Source organism: Ceratosolen solmsi, unplaced genomic scaffold (assembly GCF_000503995.2).
Source record: "Ceratosolen solmsi marchali unplaced genomic scaffold, CerSol_1.0 scaffold35, whole genome shotgun sequence".
Classification (NCBI taxonomy): domain Eukaryota; kingdom Metazoa; phylum Arthropoda; class Insecta; order Hymenoptera; family Agaonidae; genus Ceratosolen; species Ceratosolen solmsi.
Window position 1 is genome coordinate 3,491,881 of NW_011948423.1, and position 27,607 is coordinate 3,519,487.

The window sequence follows — 27,607 nt, forward strand, 5'->3', positions numbered from 1 at the left end:
CCTCCTCCTCTACCTCCTCCTCTTTCTTCTCATCCTTCTCGTCTGTCACCCATAGTTCTGGTTGCTACCAACTTACGATGGGCGAGTCGAGGAGGGTTGTTGAGCGTGCTCCTCAGGGGGATGAAAGCGAGTAAACAGACGTATGCGGACTAGGCCATTTTTTGTCGTTGGGCCACTCTCATTGTGCTTGCTCCCATTCAATCGGGACCGCACAAAGGGACCCACATTCGTTGTGAGGCTCCAAGTTGACAGATAAATAACGTTAAGAGAGGAACAAAGAAATAGAGAGAGAGAGAGAGAGAGAGAGAGAGAGAGAGAGAAATAGAAGAGACTTAAGCTCGACCTCGGCTAATTAGAATATAGCTGTTTTTTATGAGCGTGGAAGAGGAAGAGGGAGCCCAGCACTCAGGAGGCTGTGATATTTATTACATGGGACCCCTGCCGGACATGCATATTAGCGCGCCTCCATTCTTTCTCTCTCTCTCTCTCTCTCTCTCTCTCTCTCTCTCTCTCTCTCTCTCTTATAGGCGGGCGTTTGCATACGTACGATCATATTTTCTCTCTATTTACGTAAGCTCCTAGATTTAATTCAATCGCATTCCCTAAATCGCTTGGCCCTTTCCTATCCAAATGTTTTTCACATTTTGTGAGTGTTTCGTGTCGTGAAAGTAACTTCAGACTCGATACAACTTGAGCGAAAAGTGTTCTTTCACTCCTCTTCGTCTCTTTATCTCTTCGTCACCTACCCGCTACGCATCTCTGCGTTGCTTCTCCCTAGATTTGCCGCGCGATTATCTAGGCTTCAAAGCTTCTTCTTCAATGTACCATCTATCAGCGCGCCTATACACACGCACAGGCACCTTTTCTCGTAATCCTGCATACACACATGACCATCGCAAAGCGAATGCTCACACGTACACGTATTTTCCAAACGCGCTTCCGTATATATATATATATATGGAGAGGAAACGGTTGACAAATTGATTACTCGGATGTACACTGTTTATCGGTGATGCGGGTCGATCCCTCGAGAACCGATAAAAAAAGCCGATAAAAGTGAGAGACAGAGAGGAAAGTGGCGGGAAGGAGGACGCGAATAAAAGTTTGCCGAAAAAAAGCAAAATAAATAATGGCTGGAAAGGAGGGAAAGTCGCGTGACGCGAGAATGATAATGATAAAATAAATAAGTGAATGAACAATGAGACGAAGAAAAGTAAAGGCAAGAGACAAAAGCGCAGGCGAGTTACAATTTGGGGGAAGCTAAAGACTTCGAAAAAGCCCGCGCGCCACCCCCGATGAGCGAGCGAGCGAGCGAGCAGGGACGAGGTAGAGACGAAAGAAAGTGACGGTAATAGGTGATGGGCGGGGGAGGGGAGGGGGATGAATGGGGTGAACGGGTGATGGTAGCGGGAGGGAGAGAGGGGATAAGAGGAAAAACGATGCGAGGGATAAAAGATTTTTCGCGTCACGTAAAAAAAGCTGGCTGTACTCCAAGGATAGCGAGTGGACTGCTCTACACGAATATGAACATTATCATCACGCGGATAAGCAACACTGCAATCTCTAAATCCATATGACTTTCTTCCTCCCTCCCTCAATCCCTCCCTACCTCCATCTCGCCATCACTCTATTTCTCTCCTTCTATTTCTCCAGCAATCTCCAGTCTCTTTCATCCATTTTGCCTTCTGTTCGCTCCCTCCAGCTCTGTCGACTACGTGCACAACAAAAGAGCAGCCGAGCTCAACAGCGTCCGATGATTTAGATGTGCAAGCGCGCGCGCGCGCGCCCGCCTGCCCATACGCACACGCACGCAGTTGCGCGCACACGCGTGAAATAGAGAATCGTTGAAGAGGGTCGGGCGAAAAATGAAAAGAGCCCGCCACGCGAGAGGCTCGAGAAAAGAGCGAGAGACTCTTGGGTAACGCGCGTTGCGATGTGTGCGTACATCGACGAGTACAAAGCTCGGAAGAATACGGTAGCAAGCTGTATCGATAAACGCTCTCCACGCATGTTACACTACGAGCATAAGCGGGGAGAAACATGGTACCTCGATTATGCCTATTAATGATATTCCCACGGTAGGGTCGGTCATTGATACCCGATTGAGCAATCTTCGATAACAGAGGCGACGGCACGTGTCATTGCGTTGAAAGCAGCAGCTGCGAGCGCACGACATCCGCTGCGTAGTAAGGAAGAAGGGAAGGAAAGCAGGTGAGCAGAAAGTGCGTCTAGTTGTAGGTCAACGTCAATCTGCTCCCTCGAATTGGCCGTCGACAGCAGAAAGCCATCGGAACGAGGGGGAAAACGTCGCCCCTAATGGGCTCACTGACACCTTACCGAGCGATCAGCCATGTGTCGCACTTTCGGTAAATAAAGAGAAAGAGCCGAGACGCGGCTGTCCCAATTAATGGTGAGCGACGGGAGGAGGCGAGGATAGAGGAGGGGATCGCATTCGGATCTGCCAGCCTCTCTCAATCTCTCACACTCTCTCTCTCTCTCTCTCTCTCTCTCTCTCTCTCTCTTACTCTATAGCTCTCGACCGCCCTCTCTTTCTCTCTTTTCCTACTGATACTTTCAATGCGTGCGCGCGCGTGTATACAAGGCTTGCAGGGCTAGATCGATTATGACGCCCCAGAAAGCGCGCCAGAAATTTTCTTTGTTTGAAAGTGGACCACCGTCATCGAGCAATTGGCTTCCGCAGATTTCGTACTGAAAGAGCGACGGAGTTGAGAAAACTACGCTACGAACTATAAAATTGCCCGCCTATCGCCAACGCTTACTTCCCTTCCGCTTCCATTACGATCTCCGTACTCTGTCTGTCTGTCTCTCTCTCTCTATCCATCAATCTTTCTCTCTCTCTCTCTCTCTCACCTTCCGTTAATGCGCGTATGCAAAGATGAAAATACGAGGAGCAAAAGCGTCGTTGGATTTCGCGGTTTTTTCGTGTCTGAGAAACGGGTGGTTAGCTAAAATATATAGATATAGACGAGACGAATGCATGGACTTTCGTAGGTAATGTCGAAAGGAATTTTCCTACTTTACAGATGCCTAAGGGAATACTGACGGATCACCATATCTTTTCCGAAAATGTCGTGATTTTCAAAATTCTAAAGAAATTCTACTACTATAAATTGTAATTATAATAGGAAATGGAAAAAAATGGAATTGCAATTTTCTAAGAGGAAAATGCTCGTTGAAATACTTAATATAACAAAGCTATTATTAGAAAATGTTGAAAAATAATGTTTCCACGATATAACTTTTATTTCAATGGACGCAAGCTGAAAAGCACTGCTTTTAAAGGCATCTTTTACTCATTATTAATAGTACATACATTCAGAATAAGCACATTTCTTTCAAGTAATAATATTACGCCCTTTTTCGGATATTATATTACAACATTACATAAATAAGGAAAAACTTATATGACAAATCATTGACATTAATGGATTAAAATTAGAGTTATTTTATCATAGACAATAAATTAAAGTATTCTTAAATGATGGAGCAGCTTTTACTTAAATGAAATAATAAATGTTTTAGCAAACATTACCTTGATCAATATTAACTATCATCATCAAATATGATTCAAATATGAATTAAATATGATCATATTAAATGCATTTAAAGGAAAAACAAACATTTAATACAATTATAAACTAAATAATTTAATCGTTAAAATTGAATATTAGTAGCTTATATATATATATATATAATATCCTGAATAACTTAATTGAAAAATATCTATAAAAGTAATTTTAAGTTATTAACTGTATGTTTCTACAACTTATGTAATAAACAGGTCAAACTTAAATGAACAAATTTTTCGTACTTATGAAGATAGATTACGAATAATAATGAACACATATAATAACTTAAATTGTTTCCTTTTGATAATGGATATTATCATGTATTATAATTAATTGAGTAACTCAAACTTCTTTGGCTAACTTTTTAATATTTAAAGCGCTTATTGAACTTGTATTCGTCTTTTATATTATCTTATAAACTTATAACCGTAATCTTTTTAACTTTTTTTTATAATTCTAAGAGGGCATTCTAATTATTTATATATTAAGTATTCTAGATAATTACTATAATATATTTGTGTATAAAGAAAAAAGATTGTGTATCTATAGAAATTAAAAATGGCATAGATAGGAAGGAGTAAAAGACAGAGAGAGAGAGAGAGAGAGAGAGAGAGCGAGATAGAAGAATATAGATAAATAATGACAATAGAGAATTCTTCTTGAAATATTTCCAATAACGGAACCACAACAGATTAATTCTATTCTAAATTAAAAGCAAACTAATGATACAAACATAATAACTAATGAATTCTTTCTCTGTTCTAATGATACTGAACAATATGATTCAAATAATTGTTTCTTGTCAATATATTTCTTCTATACATAAAACTAAATAATTAACTACAATAAATACAAAATACAATATACCAATTAAAAATCAAATATATTGCTTGGACTATAATATTATATTATTTTTAAATGTTTATGTCTGTAATATAACTTTTAACGTGTCACATCATAAGATAGATTATAAAATTTATATCCCAAGTACAATATACTTTATTGTATTACAAAATAAAAAAATGTGACTATTTAAAACGTTTAATATTGTATTTTTATATTAATTGAGATAATCACTTTTTAGTGTGAATTTTTACGTTATTGCAATGTTCATTATGGCAAAATATATTTTACTGGAGCACACACGTAAGTGAATATTATATTAAGTTTCTGAGACACTTATAATAGTATGGGGTATCCATTATACGAATTAAAATAAAATTTGGAGGCTTAGCACGATTATTTACAAATATGAATATTTGTAAAGCCACTCACAAACGAAAATCGACTCAAGTATAGCTGTTCCGGTTATAGAGAAATGAAAGAATCTAACAAAAAAAATAACTGATATAGTAATGACTTTTAAGAGCATCATAAAAGTGATAATAACAATACCTACAAAAGCCCCAAAAAACGATTGAAAGGAACACATCCTTTTAATTGGTATTCAAAGTAAAAGTAGGAAAGGCAGGTTTAAGAATCAGATTTCTTTAAGCGAACCGAAAAGAGGAAGCACTAAAGATTTCTCCAAAAGAAAGACATATATATATATATATATATATATATATATATATCATACATAGATATCTTTCTTTACGAGAAATATTTAGTATATATATTTATGCATAATTATAAAGGGTCATAAATATTATAAAGGCTTGTAAAAATTTGTACACTGCTTATACAAAATACTTATATTTTTAACAAAACATGGATTTACTTACATAATATAAACAAGAGTTTCTTTAACTTTAAATGAATATTTTTATGTGTTTATTGCAAGATATGATAAGATATATCTAAGTACATAAAAAAATAATGCATATTAATATGTATAATACATATGCATAATAATACCTCAAAACACTACATATAGCGTACGCACGCACACGCACACGCACACAAGCAGAGACAAATATATATATATATATATATATATATATATATATATAAAAAAAAAAGTTACATTACAACTTACTTGAATAAATGAATAAATAAACTCTAAATCAATCGTCAATTTATATAATATTTTAAACGACTCTTTAAAATACAATAAAATAAAGTGTAATGAGCTGCATAAAAGGAACAGGGAGTGTCATCGATAGTATTTAATATTAATATTTGATGAGCTTAGAGAAGCCACTTAGTCATCATTGCGATGTCGACGAGTCTAATAACCTCATCAACATTATACATTGTTATATGCAATGCCGTCGTCCTCTTAATGTCAAAAATGAGGATAATACCTTAAAAGGAGGTAAAGTTCTAGCTCAATTTGAAAGAAAGTTTTAAATGCCCAGCCAAGCCCCATAACAGACGTATGAAGAGATTCTTCATTCGCCACTAAATCCCTCGAGCGTAAAGGGGTTTAGTTTAAATGCATTCATTCCTCGCATATCTAGCACGTCAAGCAATTTCATGACGCGCATATTTAACTGATTGTTTGTATTAGAAAAAAAAACAAACAAACAAACAAACAAACCAACCAATCAACCAACCAACAAACAGCAACAACAAAACAAGTATCAAGTAAATTGATTTTTGTCGAATTATGAAAGACGGACACTAATAACTTGCAAAACTATTAAATATATCTTATTGAAGATACCGGGAAGTTTATAAAGCGCTAATTCCACTCGTCATTCGATAAGCCAATGAAAATAGTAGAAATAACCAATGAATAATTACGATGGGAATTTACATTAACTTTTCGATGCTCCGAATGCAAAATTCATCTTTTATGCAAATGTCTTTGATGTTGCAGGTAGTTTGTTATGGGCCAGCGGAACAAGAGCTGTGAAGGATTACAGTAGGTGTGCAGGCTGCCGTCAATCAAAAGTTGTCCACCCCCACTAGAAGCAGCTCCGCCTCAGTAATTTGGTGCGCCTTCAGGCCTTGCCGTCTCATAATGGCGGAAGTGGCCAGCAGGGAGCCGGAAGTGCACGATCTGGAGAACGGGGCCGACGGGGCGAGGTCATCCCTCAACTCCTCATCCTTGGCGCCCACGGCCAACGCCAAAAAGGATCTACCGGAGCGTGGCACATGGAGCTCGAAGCTTGACTTCATCCTCAGTGTGGTGAGTTTTTCAATCGTCGAGCTATCGTGATAAGAGTCGCACACCAGTTTTATCTTATTCGTGTAATAAGTCGTTCCGAGGTACTTTTGGAATAACGAGATTTATCTGCCTCCCCCTCCCGCCCCCTAATTATCTACAATCGTTTGATAAAAGAACATTTACTTCATACACTAGTATAATGGTGTGCGTGACTTTACAATTACAAATATACTATTGAGTGTTTTAAATATGATAATTAAGTTCTTCAAAGCGAATTTATTTTATTCAATGAGTAAATTCGATAAAATAAAATCTTACTATCAATATATTAATTAATAACAATTAATGAAAGAAAAAAATTGTTGAAATAAGTGAGATAATATACAGTGATAACAAAGTATAAAAGTAACTCGAAACATTTTTCAAATAATACTTACTTCCCGTCAATGTTTCATAAATAAAAACAATACATTTAATAGCGTATTTTAGACACAATACGTAATATACATAATATAAAGACAAGTAAACTGATATAGCAACAATAAAGATTACTACAATAAATAGAAAATTATTACAAACATGTATAATATAATATAAACAAATTTTATAATAATATAATTGAAAAAGAATTTGTATTTCAAAATAATAAAGTAACCGCGACAATTTCTGAATTCTCCATATAAAGTGTTGAGATTATTAATGTTTTGTAAACGAATATTTTGTATATTATTCTTGTGCAGTTTAAAATTATTTATATAACCATTGTCAAAGTAAAATTTTAAAGGGTCACTAAAATAATAATATTATTGAATAAACAATTACTGAAATAGAATGTCGTACATTTTGCTATATTTAAATCTTCGTTTTGTCATTCTGAATATTCGATATATTAGATTTTATGAATAATGTAGAGTGTGAAATTGAACGATTTCAAATAATTGAAACATATAAAGAACATTGCTTAAAGTACTTTATTATGACCAATTGACATTTGCTCATCAACAGTTCTAAAACCAAATATATGATTTAATTAAATTTTATTTAATGAAATTTTATCAATTTTTTCTATAATCTTCAGTTCTATAATAACAAAAATGAATATTTTTTCAAAAAAAAAAATATATATATAATGTATGAAAGAACAATTCTATTCCTTTAATAATTCATTGCCAAGATCAATGCTTAGATAACATTCGTTAAAACATTAATAAACACAGACTAAAATACGGAAAATTCTATTTGTAGAACTTTCGTGTTCATTTGAATTTATATAACATATTATTATGTGCATGAGTAGGCCATGCATAATAATTAAGCGCATAAAAACTTTTTCATTAAACTGCTTGTCGATAAAATGAAGTTAATAATATTGAAATCAGTTGATATCTCGTGAACTTTTGATTTATACATTTATTTCCTTTTTTAAATATTACAGAATGATTGTAATTTTTAACGGAAATAATTTCTATTTAATAATATCTCTCACTTGCCTTTTATATGTATAAAATATATGATATTAAACGACGGTATAAAATATTTGATAATATGTAATCAGATACTATAATCTGAAATCAAATTTATCTTTGAATTGTATTCAATTTAAAACTCGTCAATCATAATATTTGCGCATTAATTATTTCAATATAAATCTGACAACACAGATGCGCGTGTACGCGCACACACATGTATACCTAATTTAAATTGCTACGATTGGAATTTTCATATAAACTATTTACATACTTATTTATTAAACAGATTTTTAAAAAATAATCTCGTATAATTTTATCTAATTCATTTCAAGTGAAACAAATATTTATAATACGATAATTATGCTTCAATAGAAGCTTCGATAAAATTTCAAGTTAATTTTTCTATTAGTTTGTTATCATCGTTGAAAGCTATTTTTAACTTTTATTTGTAGTTTGAGCTGTCTTTTATAATATTATTACTTTGTATAACGCAATGCTAATATTACTTTTACTACAGTTTGATAAGTTTCTTTACATGTTTGATTTATATATTGTGCATTATATTTAACATAAATAAATAAAAGTACTATATTGTGCTTGTAACTGCATTGTATTTGAATAAAGTAGTTTTAGAAAGTGGAATGAAAAGTTTTATTTTTACTTAACTATTATGATAGACAAAAGAAACTTTAAATGTCGAACGAAAGCATTAAATTTATAGCCTTTACATTAATATTGTGAATGTTGACAGTTTGCGTTTGACAATCAATAAATTTTGACATACTTGATATGATATAGTCATAATTTGCATTAACAATAATTATTTTAATATTTTTAATAATTATCATTAATATTTTATTATATAAAATTACATTTTTATTAATCATATATGCGTATTGAGTAATGAAACTTAAATTATCAGATGAAAAGCTTACAAAATTCGTGAATAACATGAAAATTGACATTAAGTAGAAGTTAAAGCATTTGTTACACAATAGCATGACGAATTTCATTATTATAAAATGTTTAATAAAAATTTAATTGCTGCACAATACATAATTTCTAGATAAATATGCTAAGATTATAGCGGTTCATTGGAATATTTATGAGAACATTGATACAATGTAAATAATCAAAGACGAAGCTCTTTTGAGTTGTTATTTTGCACAAATCCACCTACGTCGATTAGATTTGATTAACCTAATAACTGAGTAAAGCACGTTCATTAAATTAAAGAAGCGAATATGTAGAGATAGAGCTAGTGCAATCGCTCGTTCATACGTAACGTTGACAAATACATGAAATTATATTTCCTTGGTTGTCAGCATACGAACAAAAAATGTCTCGTACATTTATAATAATACTAATCAATTATAAATATCTGGCATTAAAGTACTTTAAATGCTTTAATTAAATTAGATGATTTATTTTTTTTCATTGTCATTTTTTTTTTTTTTTATTATTTGTCATAATATAGCTTTTTAAAAATAATGTGGTTTCGGCTTTTAATTGTTATTTTAAAGCAGTTATTTATTATTAATATGAACTAAACAAAAAGTTCGATTGTAAAAGTAAGTTATTAATAACAACAGAACCCACTTCAGTCTACTTTGAAACTTTTCAAATTAAATATCGAAAATAAATTTTAGCATATTATATCATGCAAATTGTGCAATGTTCCAGAAATCTTATAAATTATTTTCAGTTTCTCCCTAATATTTATACTCAAAATTTTTTTTTAACTAATAACATCGTGCCATATAATTATAACATATATTTATTATGCATTTCTAGTTAATATTTTATTATTATAGGTTTATTATTGGTTATATATTATTCATTATTGGCTAATTAATTATATTGATTTTTGTATAAATAAAAACTTTTTAGTAATATTATTTTAACATATCATATTATTAAGATTAATATTACGTTGAAGAAATTCTGTAAAATCACGGTATTTCTTATCTGTGAAATATCTGTGTACTCGCACGATTTTTCTTGACATTTTTCTTTAAATAAGCATAAAAAGAAAAGGTCGATAGTAAATAGTAAATCGTCATCAGGAAACCAGGTCAGATGGCTGTACTTCCCTTAGACATCCGCACAAGAAATTGCCTCTTCCTCTAGATATTGGAATACGCACTTTTGTATTGCCCCCACCCCACTCCACTCTCTCTCTCTCTCTCTCTCTCCCTCCCTCCCTCCCTCTCTCAATATTTATAGAGCTTGTTCGTTTTTTAAATTCCATCCCTTCTTTATTTTTCCAATCTACTATTTTGCTATTTTTCTTTAGCCAACTTTTCCCATTTTGCTTTTTCTATCAATTTCTCTTTCCAGGAAGAAGCTTTTCTTATATATGCCGTGTTCACATGCATATAAATATTCTACTTTTTCTATCCCCCTTTTTCTCCGACTCGTCCGTTGAGGAAATGAAGTCTCTCAAATCGACGTAGATACATTATTGAAGTTTTCTTTTTTTTTTTTTTTAATATTTATAGAGCTTGTAAGATTGAGAAGAGTATGTACACATAGTGCTTTGAGAAGAAAAAGCATTTGGTGAAATACCGACATTTATCATACATTTATATATTTTTACGAAAAAATCACATTGAAAACTATACATGTAAGATAATCTTTTAAAGAATTTTAATAGAAAAATTGAGTTTCTCGCTTATGTACAAGGGAGTTAGATATTTGGAAAAGTATAAAAATTTGAAACACATTGACTTCTTATTTAATTATAAATCATAATTCCTCATTTAATCTCTTCCTTTTTATAAACGACTCAGGCGCGACTCAGACGAAACATTATGCGGAACAGAAATTCAGTGAAATGTAAAAAAAAACAAAATGATTGGTTCTTAGGTTGGTCTGGCCATTGGATTGGGCAACGTTTGGCGATTCCCGTACCTGTGTTACAAAAATGGTGGCGGGGCCTTTCTCATCCCTTACTTTCTCACATTGTTCCTTGCCGGCATACCAATGTTTTTTATGGAGTTAGCGCTGGGTCAGATGCTGACCATCGGCGGCCTCGGCGTCTTTAAGATTGCCCCGCTATTCAAAGGTATCGGTTACGCCGCGGCAGTCATGTCCTGCTGGATGAACGTCTACTACATCGTTATTCTCGCCTGGGCGATCTTCTACTTCTTCATGTCCATGCGCACTGGTGAGTGGCATTGTATTACTTGGTCAAAAAGGATAATAAAATGCAGACTGGGGTGAAATGTGAAAGCCGTAAAAGGCAAGCTTAAAGCCCCGGGTCGAGTGTCTTTGTTTTTTTTTTTTGTTTTTTTTTTTTTGTTTTTTTGTTAAGCTCTAATCATAGCCTAACACAAGCTTATCGAAGAAGGCTTTCTTCATTCGTCCGAATCCAACTTTTACGTCTTTTTCAGAGCTACCCTGGGGCAGCTGTAATAATTACTGGAACACTAAGAACTGTGTCAATCCGTATGAGAGAAAAAATCTCTACTGCTTCCAACAAATCGACAAGAGCAGCAATCTTATCAAGATGTGTACGTTTAACCACGTGAACGTTAGTGCAGCGGAGCTTACCGATCCCGTCAAAGAATTTTGGGAGTAAGCTATCTTCGCTATTTGCATGCGTATGACGAAAGGCTAATTTGGCCATTAATCACAGATGTTTACGTGTGCATTGGCAACAAATCAATATTAAGTAAAATTGGGTAAATTACGTACGTGCCGAAAAAAAAAATAAATAAATAAATAAATAAATAAAACAACCACAATTGTAAGGATACGATATTAAATTGTTTTTGTCTACTTCATTGTAAAAGTATTGGTCGTTGTAATCTGGCAAAAAGCTACATCGATCTTATGATAGCCGTATTATTATAATGTAAATTCTTGATTATGATTATAAACTTTATCGTCTATCATCGCTTAACGCCACATTCGAGCAAAGCGTCTCACATTACCAACTTTCAGACGAAGAGCTTTACAAATCAGCCCGGGGGTTGAATACGTTGGCGGCATTAGATGGGAATTAGCTGGCACCCTACTACTCGTCTGGATTATGTGCTACTTTTGCATCTGGAAGGGAGTTAAATGGACTGGAAAAGTCGTTTACTTCACATCATTGTTTCCTTATGTCCTGTTGACAATTCTACTCATCAGGGGTATCACACTGCCAGGTGCCATGGAGGGCATCCACTTTTATATAAGTCCGAATCTCTCGAAGCTAAAAGAATCCGAGGTAATTAAGTTTTATGTCAATAATTATTCCGTAGCTTTGCAATGTCCAATAAACTTAATAATAACAAATTGTCCGCGCTTACCTTAGGTCTGGATAGACGCAGTAACGCAGATATTCTTCTCGTATGGGCTTGGCCTAGGAACGCTGGTCGCCCTCGGTAGCTACAACAAGTTCTCGAATAACGTCTACAAGGACGCGCTGATCGTCTGCTCTGTCAATTCATCGACATCGATGTTCGCGGGCTTCGTGATTTTCTCAGTGGTCGGTTACATGGCGCACGAGCAACAGAAGCCCGTCGCCGAAGTAGCGGCATCTGGACCTGGTTTGGCCTTCCTCGCCTATCCTTCGGCAGTGCTTCAACTACCCGGTGCACCACTCTGGTCCTGTCTCTTCTTCTTTATGCTACTGCTCATTGGCCTCGACTCGCAATTCTGCACGATGGAGGGCTTCATTACAGCGATGGTAAGAGGGCGCGCGAACCTTGGGAGTATTGGAGCGCTTAGGTACCATAAATATGCATTTCAGATGCTTGCGCAGAAAGCCATTTGCAATTACGATTTAGACTTATTTATGGAAAATAAGTGGCATTCGGTAGCTCGCTTAAACAATCATAAAAGAGTCAAAATAACCTTGGGCACTAATTGAGCTCGTGCGACTAAACTAAATAGTCGCATGAGGCGTTGCGTATAATATCGTAGTTAATAAGCTTATTAACCCTCGTAAATATTAATTATTAATGATTTACCAGCTGTTTGTAATTGTTGAAACGCTTACAAATACAGGTGGACGAGTGGCCAAAGCTATTACGACGACGCAAAGAGATTTTCATCGCAATCGTCTGCCTTCTCTCGTATTTAATTGGTTTATCCTGCATCTCCGAAGGCGGCATGTACGTCTTCCAAATCCTCGATTCCTATGCCGTCTCTGGATTTTGCCTACTTTTCCTTATCTTTTTCGAATGCATTTCGATCAGCTGGGCCTTTGGAGTAAATCGCTTTTACGATGGGATTCGCGACATGATTGGCTATTATCCACTCACTTGGTGGAAGTTCTGTTGGGTCATTACAACACCCATGATATGCATCGTAAGTTGATTGTTAATTATTTAATTATATTCCGTTGGCAACGCTTGATTCGAGGATCATTGTGTGAAAGTGCTATTTGAGAAACCGAGTACGATCGCATGTGCAAAATTTATCCGATAACTTTATAAGAATTTTTATTTTTATCTCTAAGCATAAAGTTATAGAACATCGTACATTTAATTAGAATAAAAATCAAAATTACAAACAACTGCATCGATTATTGAAATTACTACTGCTTGGCTGACTTGTACATTTAACGCTAATTAACAAATATATCTCATCATTTCTTTTTCTTTCATTCTTTCTTTTTGTAAGACATATACATCACGCTGCGAAAATATTTAGGCCAGTGGCGCAATGTGATTTAAATCCTTTTCCAACAAAGTGTACAAATGCATTGTAAAGGAAAGAAATGAAAAAAAAAATGCTCACATACATTTATCTTGTAATTAAAATTTACATTCAATGGCATTGGCTGTAAATTGAAAATTTAATATAAAATTCCAATGTTAACGTATTATATTCACACGCGTAGATAATAGAAATCTAATGGATATTCACGATGTAATAATTAAATAATTTCATTCATTCAGGGAGTCTTCTTCTTTAATCTGGTGCAGTGGACGCCAATCAAATATCTCGACTACGAATATCCTTGGTGGTCGCATATACTTGGTTGGGTGACGGCACTTTCATCGATGCTTTGCATACCTGGCTACATGCTTTATGCCTGGGTGACAACTCCAGGAGACAACAAGACGGTATGCCAAATGTCTAGGCGCAAGTCCTTAATCAAATCGTGTTTTACCGCTCTTGAAACAACAACGTGCATTCGATCTTTAATATCAGATGGAAAATGACAATTTTAAGCTTTCGTTTTTTCTTAACTTTATTTCTGAAAATAAAGATTAATCATTTGCAATGATTTTTTGCGTCAGAGTTGGTGAATTTTCGAAAAGCTGCGTAGCTCCCCTGCAATATTTATAAATACACTTTGAAATATAATTATGTATAATTCATGTTTCATAAAATTATACTCTTTGGAATGTAATTGTTAGAAAATGGAGAAAAAACGAGCTTTCCATCAAGCTCATAAGTGTTGATCATTTTTTGCATATTAAGCTAACCCCAATTTTTTAATTTAATCGTTAAATCTTAGACACAAAAAAAACGCCAAAATACACATTATTCGTTTATAAAGTTCATGAAAGTAAACAAAGTTTTTAACAATGTCTCGAGCAACAGAGCTTCCTTGAAAGAGGACGGACGAAATAAGGCCCGAATATCGGTTTAATATCATTATTCTTATCCGCCGTTATACGGGACGAATAATAAACCTATAATAATATAATTAATTTCATTGTTTATAGAGATTCAAATTGCTGATCCGAATAGAAGACGACATATCAACGCTAAGAACGAAAATGGGCCATTCGGCTGTCGAATTAACGCCCCTATAGTCCGTCTAGTAATAAAGTTTAGAAGGGCGTTTTGGCGCTACTTTTTGTGCGCGCGATCGATTGCCAAAGGCAAGGGCTTCGATCGTGTCGCGAACCAACTCTTCCAATTATAAACTGCAACATGAGGAACATCGAACCTTACGCATATACTCGAGTCAATCCACTAAAGAAACATATCGTCAAACGTAACGTATCATAAAATAAATGAAAATTATTATGCCAAAATTTTAGTAAGCAGCAATCTTTCAGCAAACAAAGGAGCATTGATTTATGTTAATAAGTAAGTAATCGACTCTGTAAACCTTCGTTTTAAAGCGTTCAACTTTCGAATAGGGAAAAAGTTTTATATATTTCTAAATAGACATGTTTACATTGAAATTTTTGAATGATTTTTCAATGATCCACGCAAACAAAAACACCGATATCTAGACAATAAATCTTTATTCCTATATTTGTTTAGTTACAGTCACACGAAGAGAATTTCCTTTTAACGATTACTTTGTAATTAGTGTAGTTAAAAAGATAATCTTATATAAATAAATAATTTACAAAGGATTATACACAAAGGATATACAAAAAGAATATACACAAATAATATACAAAAAGAATATACAAATAAAAACAAAACAAAAAAAACAAAAAAAAACAAAAAAAAAACAAAAAAAAACAAAAAAAAAAATATATATATATACAAAAGGAATATGCACAAAGAATATACAAAAAGAGTATACAAAATTAATATATAGAAAAGAATGACCACATAAATAAACTATATATGTCTACATTAATTGAAACATAAGAGTACGAGTTAAGGCAAATCACTGTCTTCCATTTACTTGTTATTTTAGATTTGGTAATTTTTAATAGAAAATTCTCCCAGTGTATGCTCGCTGCAATCAATAATGGATGATCTATTATAAATAATAATTGAAAGAAAAAGAAACAAGTGAATACACGCACACGATGAAAGCGGACCTGAGCGATTGCTCGCACAAAAGTATATAATGAAAATGAAAATGAAAATGAAAATGAAAATGAAAATGAAAAAAAACTAGTTGTTTGTTCAGTTAGTAGAAGATTTGTTGGTACAGTCACATTAACATGGTACAAAAACTGGTGCTTGGTCATTTTATTGATGATTGATGCGGCGACACTACTTGTCGGGGCAATACCAATGCGATTCATATCAATGCGATAAAGAAAACAAATGTATGCACAATGACAATAAAAGGAAGGAAGAGCAGAGACGTAGTTACTTTTTGCACCAAGCAAACATACTTACTAGCCTTAGACGACTAGTATTTGTACTCTAGATCTGAAGGTGTTCAAAATAGTTACGAGCGTATCATGTAGGGCCTTTGAAATGATTCAATTAATAGTCCTTCTAACAAATAACAATATATATATATATATATTATTATATTATAAATATTAACTATGGGAAAGAAAATTTTAATCCTTAATAATAAAGTCGGACGGATATATCGTAAAAGCTTGTCGACGCAAGTTACAGGCGCGAGTTTCGTTCAATTCTTTTTGAACGAATGTGAATTTGAACGAACAATGTATACTTTAGTGAAAATATTGTCGTGCGAAATTCTATCTCAAATAATGCTATTCATTTCATGTATTTTAATTATTAATGTTAAGTTTTACTCTATCCAATTTTATTACATTATAATGGCATATCGATATGCTTTGTAATTATCGAAATTCGTTGCCCACATTTTCAGCGCACCGACGCTTTTCAATTACATTGTGTTTTTTTTTTCTTTTCGATTTTGGAAATAATAGTCCAGCAATCATTAGTTCCTTCCGACATCTTCAAGGACAATAAACATTATTTAATGATTTTCACTAAGGTAGCTTCACAAATGAATGTGCATATGTGTATATTATATACATGCATATCACATATCTGCATGAGACATACGTGCTGATAAAAAAATGAGGCACTCGACACAAAAAACAAAAACAAAAACAAAATAAAAAAAAACAAAAAAAAAACGCTTTATTGTTGTAACAACAAATTGAAATATTTATGTATGAGCTATCGAGATGTCAATGCATCGACAACTGAAACAAAAAGTAGATGTTTATTTTAGTGTGGTGTAAACAAAATTAAAGGGATTTATCCCAACGTAAACGGGCATTTATTACAATAGAAATAAAGAAAGAAAGATTCCACGTCTTCCATCAATGCTACTACTTTATATAACGTTGTCGTTGCTAAAATTTTATTTACTCGTTAGAAACAAATAATATTTATTATATAGTGTGATATATACTATTTAAAACAGTTTAACAAAAAAAAAAAGAAAGAAAAATTAATAAAAAAATAACACAACGAACTTTACAATTTTTTCAAATGTGCGCGCAGGCTTAAGTGACTTTTTTATAAATTTATTTTACAATTTTTTCAACGGAGAAACGGAACATGACAAATAAGAAAATGATCTAGTCAATATTTTCAACATTAGTAACTATGAAGACTTGTTTTCTAAAAAAAAAAAAAAAAAAAAGACAGAGAAGAAAAAACTCTTTGATTGACGAATATTCTTGTCACTTCGCGCTTCTTCAGCTTGTTATCATTACACAATAGGTTGTAATTAATTATTATCAAATCGTTGAAATCAGAGATCATTTTCGTATACCATAATAAAGCACTTGCTAAGACACCTTCGTCGGTGCTACACTTCAAATAAATACGTGTACGCACAATTTAAAAGGGTACATACATACTGCGAATTGTATTAAACGACGAATCTGACTATAATTTAAGATATTTATTTGAAATATTTGTTATAATTAAAAGTTATTTATTTAAACCTTATATACTCTATCTGTTAATCATTTTTCATTTTGTTGATTCCCGGATATATTTTATATACAAACCTACATACATGCATACATGCATATGCACACATGTACGCAGCAACACAAATAACGACACACAAGATTCAAGTATTATAAGCATGGCTTGTGAAAGTCACACGAAACACATGCATCACAAAGCTTTGTTTCGAATGAGTACGTGTGCGTGTGTATGCGCGCGCGCATTTGTGTACGCGCATGCATTGTGCATACTCGTATGCACGCGCGCATACACACCTATAATATATAGTGTATATGAAAAATATAAATGTATTATTGTTACTTGTGTAGGATTTACCGACCTATGAATGTATCAATTAATGAATAATAAATTGAATTAACGTAAAAGAATAAGTCTAAAGAATATCTGTAATAAATAACAATTAATAATAGAATTAGATGAAGGGTAATAAAAATAAGCATTACATAAAGTATTAACGATCGAATATTATTTTTAGGCCACGTTGATTTGTTTATCTAATCATCATGTAATTTATTATAATCCCAGAATAAAAGAAAAAAAGAACATAAAATAATTATACAAAAAATTAAAATCATTAATTATAAAAATTATTATTTATATATCTGTATGTATTTAACATTACATTGCTCTATAAGTACAAAATTATTATATTACAGCATTACAATCAACATTAGTAGGTTCAAAATATATAAATATAATATAATAGATTATCTTACAAAAGTTTTGGTTGTTGTTTTAAAGTTGATATATCTAAAATTTTGCTAGGATAACTGATCTTTGAACTTCCCGTAAGAGGTAGATACCTATGAGGACTTGCTTCTCTCCTCTCCGGGGCTTTCATGACCAATCTCTCATTAATTACTGGTCCTTGTCCATGATGTTCGTCCAGTCTAGTTTCTATTAGAAATCAAATGAAATAAATATACAATTTAAATTCATATAAATATTCAAGGATCGTAATTGAAAAGTATTCAAGAAAGTTCAGAAAACGTTGCTTTGAAACTTATTGCCACTGACATTACATTTTTAAAAATTTATTTTCAAAATTTTTTTGTTATATAAAAATGTTAAAATACAAAAAATTTGCAAATGAATATATAAAAAATTATAACTAAATGCAACTAAATCTCTGATGGAATATAACAGATGGCTAAAAAGATAAAAGGAAAGTTTATACTAAGATTTAAAAAATAAAAATATTAAATATTGTACCTTGTATATGATTGGAATTTGTACCAGGAAGTAGATGATAGCGTTGCAAATAATGCATTGTAGCAAAAGACATATTTGTATTTTGAATATTATTGTGCCCTTGTTTCAAATTAGGAAGTCGTGGCTTTTGAAATGCTATATCTCCTAGTTGTTCATCATTTAAATATTTCATAGCTAGGGCTTTCATATGCAAGCTCGTATTAGTTTCGATACTGGCACTGGTGGTGACTACATGCGTATCCGGAATCTGTCTCGAATAATATGATGTATCAAACGCAACTCTAAAAAGTATTATCTTTATATAAACAATGTAAATAATAATATTACTTTATAAATTTATTGATTTACAAGCAAACAAAAGGTAGTTTTAAACTACATTTTTCACTAATATACTTATAATAATATAAATTAATAAAACAGAGCCTACTTTTTGTTGCTGTGAGGCTCTCTCTGTTCCACATTATCTGAAAAACTGATCCCAAGTTTTGTCAATTGCTCTAGGGTTGCTGCTTTAACAGTGTCCATAATGACATTGTTATCAATTTCCTTTTTCTCCATATTCCTCATGCCATCCGATGCTTCTTGCTCTGAATTATTATTTAATGGTGAATTTTGTAAAATTTGATTGACCTGATCAACTACATTATTGTACAATGTCCATCCAACTTTAGCCGATCGCTGAGGTGGTAAACTGCCATTTTCACTTGAATATTCTTGTAAATCTACATGAATACTTGGTTCAGGACTTGGTGGATTTGGTTCTTCTAAATCCAATTCACTACTACTCAAACTTAAGCATTCATCAGCAAATTGATCAAATTTAATATTTTTTGTTTTTATAATGTCATTTAATATAGGCTCTACATTAAAATCATCAGTCTTTTTCTTTTTCTCTGCTAAAGAAGGTAAATCTTCATATGGAAGATTATATTCATATGTTTCTTCTTCATTATCATCAAAAGTATCTTTAAATATTGGTTCATTGACATCATAATCTAAATTACTTGTATATCTAATATTCTTATCATTAGTTGCTACTGTATATCTTTTAGATTCCCCTTTCTTTTTTACATTATCAGTTTCTTTTATAACATTGTACTTATAATAATTTGCATTTTTAGCTTCAGAAGAATCTTGTGAAATTATCGGTCTAATTGAATCTGAATATAGATGGCTTTGACGAAAAGAAGAAATATGACTTTCTGATCCTTCACTAATATTTTCAAGTGGTGTAGGAGTAAAAATATTTTGTTTTTTTCTTATCATTTCTCCAGTATCGTTTACAAGATTTTTAATCATATTTGAGGTTTCAAGACTGGATACTACCTTCTCATGATTATTTTTTTGCTTTGTATCATTATCAATTCCCAATGATGGATTATTTTGGACTTTTAATTCAAAACTTGTCATAACTCCAATAGAAACCTTTTGTTCTAAAATAGTTTGTTTAGTTTTTTCATGTTGAGTTTTATCAGACAAATTTTTTTCATTATCTTTAACCAAATTATTATGTGGAATAGGTAAATTAGTTGTTTGAGATTGGTCGTATAATTGAGTATTTTGATAAACAATTCCGCCTGAATGGCAAGGACATTGATAGTGATCTTTTATATTTTGTTCGTATAATTTTAAAACACGTTCTAACTGTTTCTGTAAGTTTTTAATCTGCTCATTTTGACTAGTAATAACTTGTAATAAATTCTTCACTGTTTCTGTATCTCTACTAGATTTACTTTGATTCAAACTGCAGCAACCTGAACAATTATGAGAATGTTCTGGACTACAATGAATTGGTTGTAACGATCTAGAATGTTTTGACTTACACTCGTATTCCATAGGAATACTTCTATGAAGATAATGATCTACATTGGAATGTGAAGATGATCTATGAATTTTTGATTTATGTGGAATATGACAATCTTCATTATATACATGATCATAATATCTCCTATCATCATAAATATCTGTGTCCTCCCATTGTACATCTCTTCTTTCATTCCTTCTTTCATTTCTTTGTTCATCCTTTTCTTCATCCTGTCTTTCATCCCTTTTTTCATCTCTTTTTTCATCTCTTCTGTTATCTCTTCTCTCGCTTCTGTTTTCATCACTTTTTTCATCATTTCTATCATTTCTTTCATTTCTTCTTTCATCATTTCTTTCATTTCTTCTTTCATCCCATATTTCATCCCTTTTTTCATCCCTTCTTTCATCCCTTCTTTCATCTTTGTTATGAAATCTAGATTTGTAATTATAAGAATTATTTATAATATCGATTCCATTACAGCTTCTAGCGTGGCTTAACTTATATTTATTTTCATAATTTTCATCAGATCTTCTCACTGTTTTAGGCTTATTAATTGAGTCGTTACTTGAAATTTGATTATTGTAATTATTTTTATAATCGTTGCAATCTAAGGAACTGTATGACTTGATGGCTTGTCTATAATTATCTTGCAAGCTCTTATTGTGAGAAGTATAAGGTTTGTTAAGATTACTAGATGATATTTTGCTTGTTTGTTGAGGAAACTGTTTTTCTTTCCATGCAGCATAAGATTCAGATCCTTTAGAATTTGTATCATGTTCGCTATATATCCTTAATTCAGGCATTGTATTTGGTAGATTATCATTTATCTTTGTGGATTGACTAGGCTTATCCCATATTAAGGATACCTCGGGAACCATTGGAAATGGTCTGGTCTAAGAACATTAAAATTACTTCTTACAATGACAAAAGTTTATTTACGCAATAAAATAACTTAATGTAATTTAATTTATAATATTGGAAACACATAGTTACATCAAATTTGGATGCCTGCTTAGGCATTTTTCGAGGTTCAATTTCATCGTGAGACTTGTATGCGTCATCCTGCATGATATATAAGATGGAATAAGACTTTACCGGATCGTATAAACAACATGAATACTTAATTAAACAAATTGTATTTTAAGCACGAAAAAATTTGAATTTCTGTTTATTATTTGAACTGTACATTTGAATTGGACATAGATACGAAACAATTATAACCATAAAATACTACTAGAACCGAATCATGATGAGTAAACTTTGCGTAGTCGCAATTCGCGCGTTTTTTGTAAAAAAAACGACTAACTTCAGGTAAGGTTATGCCGGCAAGTTCAATTTCAATTTCAATTGTCACCATTATGGTTTTATAAATGATATTGTTGAAATTTTAATTAAAACAATAGTCGCCTTTGGAAGTCATAATAGTATATTAAAATTCTTAAATACTTTTGAAACAGAAAATTTGCAAATTATAAGATTGGTCGGTCGGTCGGTCGATCGACACGAATGCAAAATTCTCCAATCGTTCAAAATATCTTCCTTAATTAATTAACGAAATAGCAACTTTAACGACCACTGTTATCCTCTCTGTACGATATTTATGAAAAATGTTATATAAAACTTCTCCACTACATTCTAATCGCCAAAACATTTTCTAAATAATTGAAACCTAATTTATAATTGCTCCAAACTTCGGAACGATACATAATCGATAACTAAAAACATCGACCGTTAAATTTGAAAATACGAAAATTGGCAACAAAAAAATTTAAACCGTTAGATTTCAATGACGAAAAATTCAAGTTGGTATAGCAAATATTTTCAAAATTCGAACACGCAAGCAGTCAATAGAAGCAAATTTATCCATTAAACGTTAATCCGTCGATTTAAAGTAGAATACGAAATAAATTAAAGGTAAAGTTTGAGAAGCGAGAATCATGTATTCAGAATAACAGTAGCCGCAGGACAAAGGCTGTCACAACGATAGGCAAACCATGCATGGAAGCATAAGTGTTAGGAGGACAATAGGAAATCGCAAGATTGAGAAGGAGAACAGAGTAGAAGGCAGAGAAGCAAGATAGAGGACGTGTAGGCAAAGAAATACGAGTAGGAGGAGGAGGAGGAGGAGGAGGAAGAGGAGGAGGAGGAGGAGAAGGAGAAGGAGGAGAAGGAGGAGAGAAAGGCGAGTCTGGATGGATATAATTAACGGGAGCGCGAGCGAAATGCTCCTTCTCTACTGATGAACGAACGAGCTAAGTGGGAAGGTGGAGTGCGAGTGTCGGAAGAAAATGAACGAAAGCGAGAAGCCGGAAGTAGGAGGAGGAGGAGGAGGAGGAGCAGGAGGAAGAGGTGGGGGAGGTGGAGGTGGAGGAGGAGGAAGAGGAGGAGGAGGAGCAGGAGGAGGAGGAGGAGGAGGTGGCGGCGGTGTCGGAGAGGAGCAGGAAGAGGAAGAGGAGACTCCGGCGGTGACTCCAGTTGGTAAACCTGCCGTGGGAGCCGTATTGCAGCGAGCAGCGATTAACGACAAAATCTCTCTCTTGTATCATCGTCGCCTCAATGGTTGAGCGTGCGCGCGCGAGCGCGAGAGCGAGAGCGAGTTGTTCGACGAAAACGACGGCTAAGACGAGGGGTCATTGAGTTAATCCGTAAACGCCTCGGCGACGTCGCGAGCAGGAGTGACGCGAGCGGACCGTGTCGCAGTCGACACACGCAGCTTAGAAGCTTAAAAGAAGGATCATTAGCCTCGGCGCGACCACCGATCTTCCCCGAAGCTTATTGTTCACTCTATCTCTGTCTCTTTCTCCCTTTTTTTTTTCTCTTTCGCTCTCACTCATTTTTCCTCCACCGAACCCCTTCGCTCGCTCGCTCCCTATTTCTTTCTCTCTACCTTCAACACTCGATCCGTGAAAACTTGCACATGTGCACAACGTAGAGGTGCGCACATACACGCGGTCGAGCCCCCGTGCACGTACGTGTGCAGTTTACTCCGTGTGCGAACTTGCATCATATTCCCGAGTTTCCTTCCTCTCCCGTGCGTCGTTCTCTGGAACGAGTGTGTTAAAAAACTCGTGTAGCGCGACATCGGAACAGCCGCATCAACGGCAAAAAAGAGAGAGAGGAGTCAAAGCGCGCGCTACACAACACTGCTCCGGCGAAATTTTTCCTCCGCAACGTTTTTTTCCATTTTTTCTCTCCGCCCCTGCCACCTCCGCGCCCAACTCTACCTCTCTCTCTGTCGAGCGTGTGCGCGCGCGCGCGCGCCTCGATATCCAGACTCTGCTGGTCGGACAGCCAGTGGTAGACGGAGCGAGAGCTCTGTACTCATCGGATCTTTCTCTCTCTCTCGCCTTAGCGAGCCCGCGCGACTCCAAAGTAATAGCGGAACAGCAGCAGCAGTCGTCGCTGGTCATCGGCAGTCGTATAGTTGCCATCATCGGCCGCGTGCAGTCGCCTCAGCCGCCGTTGTAGTGCCGTAAATTCGATAAGTCGACTCGCTCTCCTCTCCTTCGGGAGAACTAGCTGGGCGATCAAAAAAGAATAACTTAACCTCAAATCACCGGAGCACAGCTCGCTCATTCATTTCTCTCCTCGGTGAGCAAGAATAGTGAAGCAAAGAGAGAAAAGGAACAAGAGGGAGAGAGAGAGAGAGAGAGAGAGAGAGAAAGAGAAAGAGAGTGAAAGAGGAAGAGCGATAGAAAGCGAAAAAGAGGAGAAGTGAGCAAGGAAACGTAAAGAAGACGGAAAACGTAGTGACGAGCGGGGATCAAACATTGCGAGTACGTATATCGACATTGCACGCACATATCTCGTGTTTTGTCTCTCGCATTGCGCGCCATCGCTACCGCCGTACATTGTATATGTACGTCGAAGAGGCGGTAGGGGAACAACGACGGCCGAGCGGCCAACAACTCCCGAGACATGAGTCGTAATGGAGGCCTCCTCGCGGCACAGCTACTCGTCGATTCTCGCCGCTGCTCTGTTCTCTCAACGTCCAGCTACTGACTGTCCCGACTCGTTTGCGGGAACAGCAGCGGTGCAGCAGCGGTACAGCCAAGGCATTGCGAACGATTCGCGACCGGCCGGTCAACGCAAGTAACAGCAGCAGCAGCAGCAGCAGCAGCAGCAGCAGCAGCAGTAGCAGCAGTAACACTAACACTAACAGTAACAGTAACAGCGCAGCGGCACAGCAACAACAGCAGCAATACCAGTAGCAGTGAGCCATTGACCTAGAGGATCGTCCATCCATCTGCAAGTGTGTGCGTGAGTGAGCGCGCGCGCGTGATTGTGTGTGTGCGCGTGGCGTACGTATACGTACCAGCGACGAGCACTTTTGTGTAAGTACGTGTGTGGCCGTGTATGTACATTTTGTGTATGTCTGCCTTTTTAGTGTCTCGTGAGTTACGAATCGGGCCTTCTTGTGTGTGTCTTCTTCGTCGCCGTTACTACGCAAGATAGCCGTTACAGCCTTCTCGGAGCCTCCCCTTCCCCCACGTGTAAACATGAAGATTGGTGCTCACCGAGTGATGTACGTCACCAGGCAGACTTGAGAAGCAGCTTCACCACAAGCACGGAGTGTCCTTTCTTCTTGTATGCTCTATTAGCTGCTTTTGTAATGAGGGGCATGGAGCTGCCCACAACCCACTATCGTCACTGACAGGCAGTCGCAGTGAGAGGACACTCCAGAACATAATATAAGACAATCGAGTTTCCAGATAGCAGAGCTTTCCATCATGCAAAAGAGAGAGAGAGAAAATAGGGCCGATAAGGACCTGCAACGTGGTACGGATCGAGACAGAGAGCGTGAACAAGAAGCTGCTAAGAGAGCCTGGCGAGTCAGTAGTAATACCACTAGGATCAACATGCATACCTCTCGACACAGTGTTACTTCCACGTCGAATCTACTCATGGTTGGTCCTAATTTCCGAGTTGGAAAGAAAATTGGCTGTGGTAACTTTGGAGAGCTTCGACTTGGTAAGTGTTTGAGGATCGTATATGTCATTTATGCATTGAAAGATATCGAACGTGACAAATAGAAACTTGTGCTCTATTTAATAAGTTAATTTATTCTATAATTTGGGTGTCCGATAGAATTTTTAAAATTTTTATCATAGTTCTTTTGTAAAAATTTTCTTGGAAAATTATGTAAAATATTTTTTTAAATTATAATTGATTTGTTCAAAAGGCTCTATTCATTTTTACATTATTATTATTTATGTGTCCATCCATAAGAATAGTTAGTCCCAATAATAACTACTGTAATTCTTAATTCAATTCTTTATCATAAATGCACCGATTCAGAACATATAATTTATCAAATTTAAAATAATTTATAGTAAACTGATATTTTAGTATATTAAAAATTAAACATAAAATTAGTAATTTTTAAAAACTGTTACAGAGGCACACTTTTTTGCTTTATTTATAGTTTAAGTTTCTTTGTAATTTATTTGTCGCACTAAACTTCTGAAATTAGAAATTGGCTGAGACTTGTATTTAATACAACTCTATACATATATTTTCAAATATTCATGATGTATTTTATATTCTGACCATAAAATGTCTTCAAAAGAAAAATATGTTTAAACTATTACTTAAAATTTTAGGCAAAAAATTATGATAAAAACTAACTTGGCATAAGAATAAGTTTTCCATTACTTTTCTTCATTTCCAACTCTATCAAAAAATAGTAAACAGCAAATATTCTTCAAATTATTTATTACTAAACTATTAATGTTATTTAATATTATACCTATTGAACCACCGAGAGTGATTATTGCCAAGTGAAAAAACTCGATTTAATTTATAAATAATGTTTTTGTGTACTACAATATTAAATTTTTGCTTAAAAAGTTTCTTTATGTAAAATTTTACATTACCCCCCAAAATTGCTTTTTTTTTTTTTTTTTTTTTTTTTTTTTTTTTTTTTGATTTGCCAAGTCGTTAAAAAGACATGTATTTATTATTCAATTCTGCTTTCCAAAGCTTCAAATTGTCAAATTTGTACAGTTGTATCATAGATTATGTATCAAATAATTAATTAATTCCATTTATTTATTTATTCATTCATTAAAATTATCATCCAACCCAATTAATTCGTAAATTAGATATTGCTCTTTAACACTAATTTTCAGGGAGTTCCGAAAGTAATGAAAACAATAGACATTCTTGTAGTTTAGTAATTATTTCTAAAACAACTAGAACCAGCGAGTGAAGTATTAAATTGGGTTATACCTCGGAACCTACACAATTGCACGTTGGCAATACATAACGCAGAATTATATTCACATGCACAGTTTGCGATTGATTCGAGACGAGTGTACGGCATTTTATCTGCGACGAGCATTTGTAAGAAACAGAAAAAAAGAAAAGCGAAGACGAGAAAGAGAGAAATTTGGGGAAAATAATATTCGGCATCGTTATCCACGAGAATGTAGAACAACGGAAACGTAGCATTTCTCTCACTTGGCAGATTAAACTTTAATAAATCAGCGATGTGATTGGCAGTCGTGTATGTTTATAATACCGAGAGTCTTTCGAAGAGACATGACGCGAGCCAAAAGAAAGAAAAAAAAAAGAATTCCTACAAATCGAACGCGTATATGCTTAATAAACTTAATAATTCATCGGCGCTACGGGCGTCTGCATGTGTGCGGGTCATGCTGGTTTACATATTCCTAGCAATTGAATATAAGCAGAATGAGAGCCAACGTCTATAACTGAAAAGTGAGATCTATGTTGGCTCGTGGTCGATTGCTTCCGAATTCCTGATTTATCCATAAGCATCGTAGGTCCAGTAATTGCTAAGGGAAATTGAATGAATGTACGTTTGTAGCCACCACGTGCAGTTCCTTCTCTTTAT

The 27,607-nt window shown here is 34.4% G+C and overlaps 3 protein-coding genes across 11 annotated transcripts in view; 2 read left to right on the forward strand and 1 right to left on the reverse strand.

Annotated features, from left to right (window-relative positions):
- Positions 1 to 15,434, forward strand: part of Gat-a (GABA neurotransmitter transporter-1A) — a 16,477-nt gene extending 1,043 nt beyond the window's left edge. Inside the window, exons 2-9 of the mRNA XM_011499516.1 lie at positions 6,355 to 6,666; positions 10,983 to 11,283; positions 11,510 to 11,693; positions 12,063 to 12,330; positions 12,418 to 12,792; positions 13,113 to 13,415; positions 14,009 to 14,176; positions 14,786 to 15,434. Coding sequence (XP_011497818.1) covers positions 6,499 to 6,666; positions 10,983 to 11,283; positions 11,510 to 11,693; positions 12,063 to 12,330; positions 12,418 to 12,792; positions 13,113 to 13,415; positions 14,009 to 14,176; positions 14,786 to 14,875 — 1,857 coding nt within the window. The 5' untranslated portion in view covers positions 6,355 to 6,498 and the 3' untranslated portion in view covers positions 14,876 to 15,434. The remainder of the gene's footprint in view (positions 1 to 6,354; positions 6,667 to 10,982; positions 11,284 to 11,509; positions 11,694 to 12,062; positions 12,331 to 12,417; positions 12,793 to 13,112; positions 13,416 to 14,008; positions 14,177 to 14,785) is intronic.
- Positions 15,435 to 18,363: 2,929 nt separating this feature from the next.
- Positions 18,364 to 22,105, reverse strand: LOC105362396 (uncharacterized). Its single transcript, XM_011499836.1, has 5 exons — positions 22,055 to 22,105; positions 21,373 to 21,641; positions 19,372 to 21,039; positions 18,945 to 19,225; positions 18,364 to 18,629 (listed from the first exon to the last, which is right to left on the reverse strand). Exons 1-5 carry the CDS (start codon positions 22,103 to 22,105, stop codon positions 18,445 to 18,447), a joined length of 2,454 nt encoding a protein of 817 aa, XP_011498138.1. The 3' UTR covers positions 18,364 to 18,444.
- A 2,778-nt stretch (positions 22,106 to 24,883) lies between these two features.
- The window catches only part of gish (casein kinase I gish), a 36,049-nt gene continuing 33,325 nt past the window's right edge, over positions 24,884 to 27,607 (forward strand). For 8 of the 9 annotated variants that reach the window (XM_011499521.1, XM_011499522.1, XM_011499524.1 and 5 more), the window contains exon 1: positions 24,884 to 25,719. In XM_011499521.1, coding sequence (XP_011497823.1) covers positions 25,479 to 25,719 — 241 coding nt within the window. In that variant the 5' untranslated portion in view covers positions 24,884 to 25,478. The remainder of the gene's footprint in view (positions 25,720 to 27,607) is intronic. The other variant, XM_011499518.1, reaches the window with a different exon arrangement.